Genomic DNA, 7,500 nt, shown 5'->3' with positions numbered 1-7,500 from the left:
GTATGTTCTTGTTTCCATTACCCACTGAATGCTGACATAAAATACAGGATTTTTAATGTGCGTGTTTGGTTTTCTGTATGCGTATGCGCATGAAGGGTATTCAGACACTTGCAAGTTTTCACAAATGTTGACCTGGCAGATTGGAAAAAAATATTCTCTGTCAGCTCAGAAGCTGTAGTAGAGTTCATTATTGCCGTTCAGAATATATTTTATGATTATTATTGCCTTCGCTTAGGGGGAGGACTAGGCTAGTAGTGCTGTAACACAATCTGGTTTTCGTTCCTTTGTTTTGTTTTTATGTGTGTCTGTGTTTTTATTTGTCTGTCAGTACGTTTACGCAAAAAAACAAAACCAAAACCAAAAAAAAGATTATGCATCATCACATTGATGACTGTGAGTAAGAGAAGTGTTGCTTCATACAATTTCTATGACAGGAATAAGTTACACTTTCTGGTTTCACATAGTTCATGTGAGAGGAGCAGTTTAGTTACTCTGGTACAGCACAATTAAAGCGTTTTTACAACACTATGGACAGGAACAGGTCATACTGCATGTCTGGTGTAGCAAAGATGTACATTATAGCAACAAGTCCCACTATTTGACATATCAAAAATGACAGTATATGACAACAGGTAACACTATCTGACTCAGTAAAACATTTACACTAAAGGTACAAAGCACACTGTTTATGTAGCAAAAATTTGTTGTGTAGGGAAAAGGGTTACACTAGCTGGCACTGAAAATTTGTTACAGAAAAGAACAGATCACACTGTCTGGCACGGTGAGAATTAACAGTGTGAAAAGAAATACTGTCTTGACATAACAATAATTTGCAGTGTAGCAACAAATATATGCTATCTTGTGTAGTAACAAATTATTTGAACAAGTCACGCTATTATGCATTGCAAAAACAGTTTAAACTATAGCAACTTTTTCTGCATTTGTGGGTTGCAACCCCCATGTTCACTCGTATGTATGAGTGGGGTTTTAAGTGTATGACCATTTTTAAACTGCCATGTAGGTAGTGATAAGCTATTTTCAGTGGTGCGTTTCCTGGGTATGTTCATGATTCCATAACCCAACAAATGCTGACATTGTTTACGGTATTTTTAACATGCACATTCGATCTTCTGCATGTATTTACACACAAGCTGGGTTCAGGCATTGGGAGTTCTTCACATCTGTTGAGCTGGGGGATCAGAAAAATCACCAGTCATAAACCACCATGTGCCATGACTAGGATTCAAGCCCAGGACTCCAAGACTGAAAGTCCAATGCTTTACCACTCAGCTGTTTCACATGTCGCATAACAGTAGTAAGTCACATTATCTGGCACTGCAGCAGGAAAAAGTGAGACTGTTAATGGAAAATCTATACCACAGGAACTAAATACACTGTCTAGTACAGCTAATGATATATAAACTGCTAACTACACATAAACGATTAACAACAATCAGAGATTTAGGGGCACTGTGGCAGAATCAGTTAAGTACTGGACTTCTGATCCAGTGTTCATCAGTGACCAGAGTTCAAGGCTTCATTTCAGCATGGTGTTGCATCATTGGGAAAGGCACTTGACTCCAATTTTCCTCGCTCTGCCCAGGTGTAAAAGGTTACCTGTCTTCAGTTGGGGAAGGTTAAAGGTGGCAGAAGGAAAAAACTGGACCCCAGCTTTCATGTGCCAAGCCCTGGACACTGACTATGAATTCACAATCCCTATGGCCATAAAAAGCCATTGGACCTTGAACAATCAGAGATTATGATGTTTAACAAAGACCAGTTTTGTGGTGCTGTGTGCAGGCATCTTTGGTGTACCGGAACAAGTGTGTGCAGAGAGTTACCTGCAGGCAGTGCTGACCTTTGACTACACTCGTGGAAATGACACCAAACTGCGCAAGATCAACTTTGTCGACATCTGCGATAACATGGTGGGCACCATACAGAATGTCTTTGATGCTCACTGGCGCAATGCCTGAGATGTGGAGCAGAGCTGAGCTGATGCAAATGACCACGCTGTCTGGTTCTTCTCGGTTCCTTGGATGTATTTGGACATCTTTGAGCTTTTGTACTCTTTGTTGCATCATGTACCATGCTGTTATTAGCTTTTGTTTGTGCCCTGGACATTTGGTTTCCATATTTTGATGATGATAGGGATGATGAAGATGGTGTTATGAGCCTTCATTTAGGCTTGGGACTACCTGACAAGGCTGTACTCTTATAATGTATTCTGGTATCAACCAGGCTGAGAAATAGCTGTACAGACACCTGTAGTGTTTGACAGAAAATTTGAGCAACACTCACAAAGATGCATCTGTAATGTGGATGTCCTTGACTGTGTGGTCTCAGTCTTTGGCCGTTTGTCTCTGTCTCTCTTTGTCAGAGAAAAAAAAAGACCATGGTGTTTCAGCAATACATGGTGAAGCACAGGGAATGGATGGTGGACAGAGTAAGAAAGAATGAAGTGACCTTACCTAAAAATTGCCAGTTGCAATATGTTTACAGTTTGGTGATTCTACATGTATATGAATTATCTCTACCTAATGTCTCATTCATAGTCTTAGTATTGTTTCTTTTCTTAATTATCAAGTTTCTTTTTCTTTGAAGATACTGTTTATTTGAAGATATTCTTATCACTTAAATGCAAACAAAACAACAGTAACAGCAAGAACAAAATTCAGTCCAAACATAGTGGTATTATCATCTGGTAACATTACATAGAAAAATCAAAACTTTGCTACACAGTTTGAATTAATAAACTGTCAAACATAAAAAACAAACAAACAAAAAAACCCAACAAAAACTGTCAAACATTTTAGCATGGTTTTATGTTTATTCATGCTGCTGCTTTTGTTTGTTGTTGTTTAACCCCTTGACTGCTGCTGACAAGTGTGCTCATCAGTGACATGCTGTTGCCTGAGATTTGGGTTTTGTGTCAGGGTGTTGGTCACTGTTCATTATTTGGATTTCTTCCCCTTGGATGAGCATTACTTTTGTTCAGCAAAATAAATTTCTCAGCTCAAAAGTACAAAAGAAGTAGTTCTTCCACTTTGAATTCATGCTACTGAAATCATGCTGCACTGATTTTATTTCATTGACCTTTAGCAGTTGTGGGGTTAGTACCGTGATGTTGAGTTGGTATGAAACATCTGATTTTGTGCAAAATGATCCAAAGGTACTTGTACTGATTGGTTTTAGTTTCTCCAATCATGAAAAAAAAAAGTTGAAGTTTGTGATGCATTCTCACCTTCATTTATTTCTGCTTATTTGGTTCCCCACTGATTTTAGTAGTGATGTTCAGCATGTTCACTTTTGCATGCTATACTCAATTATCAAAATAGTGTACACAATATATGTAAAAGAGATGTACATGATTCATTGACTTTTCGAGAACAGGGCTTATGTATGCAGTGAACAAAAACATTGATAAAGTGTAATGAGTAATGTTATTTTACTTTCTTTCAATTTAAATTTTCATTTGTGGGTGCACTTATGTGTGGCATTAGCTGAACACATGTTCATTTTTATGTGTTGGGACCCATAGTGGTAATCAGATGAAAAGTTCCCAGGGACAATCCATCTAGGGAGTGTACTTTAGTTGATGTGACATTCTTCAGTGAGATTTGTTGACAAATGAAGTAATGTACCACACTTCCGCCTTGTTGAGTCACTCATATTTGCTATTGTATTCTCCTAGGAGCTCATCATTTCATGATATATAATTCATGCACACATTTATGAGTTTTACTCCGTATTTTCCCCATTGGCGTATCAAAAGAGAACCATGTGTTTAAAAAAGAAGTTCTTATCAGTGGTAATGTTTGTCAATGATCATCTCAAGTATTTTGTAACCTGCTAATGATCCTGTTCTTGATTTGAAATTGTTTTCATGCGATAGAAAATACTGTACATATATTTCTTTCAAAGAATTGCCACCTGCTAAAAGCACCATCACATTCAGATTTAGAAACATGCAGCCAGTATATATATTTTCATTGTTGGATTTTTTTCTCTTATAAACGTTGACAAACCACCGGGTGATTTATGTACATTTACATTTCTAGGCCTGTATCATTGTGTACCAAGTACAAGACCAGGAATAGATAAAACATTGGCATTTTGTCTGCTTAAGTGTGTCTACTGTAAATATACAAAATCATAATTTACATATAAGAGGTTGAAGACTTCATGTTCTCTAAAGTGTTGAATTTTACACCTGTCATATCATCTTTCTAAAACCCTTTAATAGCATGACAGTATCCGTGCACGGAGTGGTACTGATGCGTTGCGGAAAAATCATGAGTGGTGTATCACTGTGCTATGGTACGCATCAGTGACTGCAACAATAGTGACAGTCACAGCTGCCATTGCTATCTTTGGAGGTAATGGGGACTGTCATGTTCATAGCCTTTGTTGTTTCTCTGTCAATCACCGTTCATGTCAGCATTATAGAGGGCAAGACTGTTCCATCCTTAACCCTTTCACCGCCAAGCTCACATTTATGCACAGGCATGGTAGAGGACCTGTGTCACTGAAAGTTGACTATTCATTGGTCTGTTATCCATGATCCTACTGCTCTTAATGTACGGTGGTAGGACAGGCCATATTTTCAATACATTGAAGCCCAGCTATTCTTAGCCACTGTCTTTTCTGTGTTTATACCACAAGGGAAATTTGTACTCTAAATTGACTGGCGGTGAAAGGTTTAAAGAGCACACTTGCTGGTATTCATTATAGTGAGCATGTTTTTGTTTTATGTATGGTGTTCAGATTGAAATGTGCTGTATTGTTGTTGGACTGGTGTTTGTCCTTTGACAAGCAGCAGTCTGACATGTTCCTGTTGTGACGCCAGATGAAGCCATTCTGTGAAAGCCACAACAGCTGAGTGGTAATAGCGTTGGACTACCGATTTGGGGGTGCTTTGCGATGATTTGCCATAAAGCTCTCTCAGCCTTCATGACCATCTTGACCCTCCTGCGGTCTATGGCACCATATCCCTGTGGTGTCACTGGTTGTGACTTGTGGTGCCGTCAGGCATCTTGAGGATTTTCATTTTTTGCTCCCCATTTTTATGGCCTGTGTATACGATTGCAGTGACAATTGTTTATAAAAGAAAAGGCCACAGTCCCTTTTGAAGGGTGTAATTTTCAATAATCATGAAGAGCCAGACCTTGTGTAGAGGAGTGCTGGACACATAAGCAAACATGCATGCATCCACACACTTACATATAGGGAGATACAGAGATAGAGGCACTCACACACACAAACACACACTTGCACACATGCACACACACACACACACACATGCATACACACACACACACACACACACACACATACACACACGGCATAGTGAATAGTCATGGGCACATCATCATCAATTTCATTTTACTTACATAAGTTTTACAAATACTTAAAAGTTCAATAACTTTGCCAGTGATTTTTATTTCATTGAATGCAATTTAAAAAAAAACTTTTTTGGTTGTATAAAATTTTAGAAATATTAGTTGATTAGGATTGTGATTTTTACAACATTGTATTATTGCGTATTGATTAAAAAAAAAAAAAAATCTAAAACTGAAAGACGAGTGCAATAGCTAAATGGTTAAGGCATCAGACTTTCAGTTTGAGAGTCCTGAGTTTGATCCCAGTGTCAGTGCCTGATGGAATTAGGATGAAGATTTTTCTGATCTTCCAAATCAATGTGTGCAGAGCCTTAATCCCTTTTATATGCATGTGGATGTAAAAGATCAGATATGCATTTAAGATCAGATGTGCATTTTAAAGATCATGTAATGCATGACAGTGTTTGGTGGGTTGTGGAAGCATAAACAAATATAATATGTGCAACACCCCCTGCCTCCCCCCCCCCTCACCCCCCCACCTCCTGACCCCAGTGTTAATTTTAATTTTACAAATATTGGAGGTTTTTTTATGTGTTTGTACTAAATCATGAAAAAAACCAACAATTTTATGAGATTTTGAGTTTTCATGATCTTTACAAAAATTAGACATTGTATCTCTGTCTGTCTGTCCCTGTGTCTCTCTCTCTGTCTTCATCTCTCTATCTCTGTCTGTTAATGACTTTTGCAAATATTCTGAGCAGAGAAATGTGCAATAATGTACCCAAAAGGCCATTACACTATTCTGAACAATACAAACTGTGAATGAATAAATCACGCTATGTGTTCGTGTCAACATTGGTGATTGTTTTTTTCTTTGAGATGTACTGAATTAGCGTACTGTATTTTTTGGTCAGTGTGATTTTTTATCATCTATATTCAGAACAAAATATGTAGATCTCATATTTGCATTTCTCTCATGTGATCATCTTTGCTTCTATGAACAAAAAAGGATATTTTTGTAAGTTTGATGAATAGCTTATCCTGCAAGCTCCTTCAGAATGGTATATATATATATACACACACACACACACACACACACACACACACACACACACACATATATATATATTTTTTTTTTCATTATTGCTATCAGTTTTTTGTTGGTTTTTTATTTATTTATTTATTTATTTATTTATTTTTTATAAGTGAAAATGTGCGTTATTTCTCAGAATGGTTCAATGTGTACCTTTTAATGACGATAGGGTTTCCATGCATGGGTTCATTTGTTCATGATAATCTTTCGCTTTTTATCATTTTTCACAAACACACAGACAGACAGACACACACACACACACAGCGTGGTATGATGATAGGTATATACATATGAATCTGACTTAATCCACTTTATGATGATATGGTAATCAACGCTGGGTGAGAGGTCATGGTCATTATTTGGCAAAATGGAAAAAAAGCTTGATAGAGACCTTATATTAAGTCCAGTTGTTTATTTTATTTTATTTTATTATTATTATTATTTTTTTAATCAAACTTGGTACTGTGATTTGCCTTTGTACAGCATTATGCATGATTACTTAAAGAAGCTCACAATCAGAGGTGAAAGGCCAAAGACACAACTTGGCATGTGATATTAATAGGAAAAGTTTATACACATGTGCAGGAGAGAGATGGTCTTGTTCACAATCTTTAGAAAATGATTGGTCACAGTGAAAATGAAACTAATGTAAAGACATGGTCAGAGGGCATACGTTCAAGGTTACAACAAGATGTATTGGGAAAATGTAGAGACATGGTACAGTTGTTTCCAACATGATATAAATGCATTGTTATTCAAAGGTCAAGGCCACAACATCATGTGTGTGTTTTAGCCAGATGATCTGCTTTGCAGTGTCATTTTTGATTAAAAAAATTCCTTTCTTGGATTAAATGGGAATCACACATGAAGGCCTTGTTACCCTTGTTATTTCATGAATCACTATTTTCTTCTTTTGGTGTGAAAGCAAAACATAATATACTGATATTATTTGCTTTTGTTTGTGATAGTTTTTGTGTGTGTGATATACTCAAATGTATGTTAAATGTTTAGGGATTTTGTGTTGCTTTTATGTTTCTTTTTACATGATATACCATATTTACATAT

The 7,500-nt window shown here is 36.9% G+C and overlaps 1 protein-coding gene across 3 annotated transcripts in view; it reads left to right on the top strand.

The window, feature by feature from the left end:
- Positions 1 to 7,500, top strand: part of LOC143293609 (uncharacterized) — a 33,465-nt gene that overhangs the window by 25,724 nt on the left and 241 nt on the right. For all 3 annotated transcript variants that reach the window (XM_076604691.1, XM_076604689.1, XM_076604690.1), the window contains exon 18: positions 1,801 to 7,500. This exon is cut by the window's right edge and continues 241 nt beyond it. In XM_076604691.1, the coding sequence (XP_076460806.1) occupies positions 1,801 to 1,976 (176 nt within the window). In that variant the 3' untranslated portion in view covers positions 1,977 to 7,500. The remainder of the gene's footprint in view (positions 1 to 1,800) is intronic.

The sequence above is a fragment of the Babylonia areolata genome, chromosome 19, assembly GCF_041734735.1.
Source record: "Babylonia areolata isolate BAREFJ2019XMU chromosome 19, ASM4173473v1, whole genome shotgun sequence".
Classification (NCBI taxonomy): Eukaryota; Metazoa; Mollusca; class Gastropoda; order Neogastropoda; family Buccinidae; genus Babylonia; species Babylonia areolata.
The sequence above is the reverse complement of the archived record's forward strand: the minus strand, read 5'-3'. Positions and strand labels throughout refer to the sequence as shown.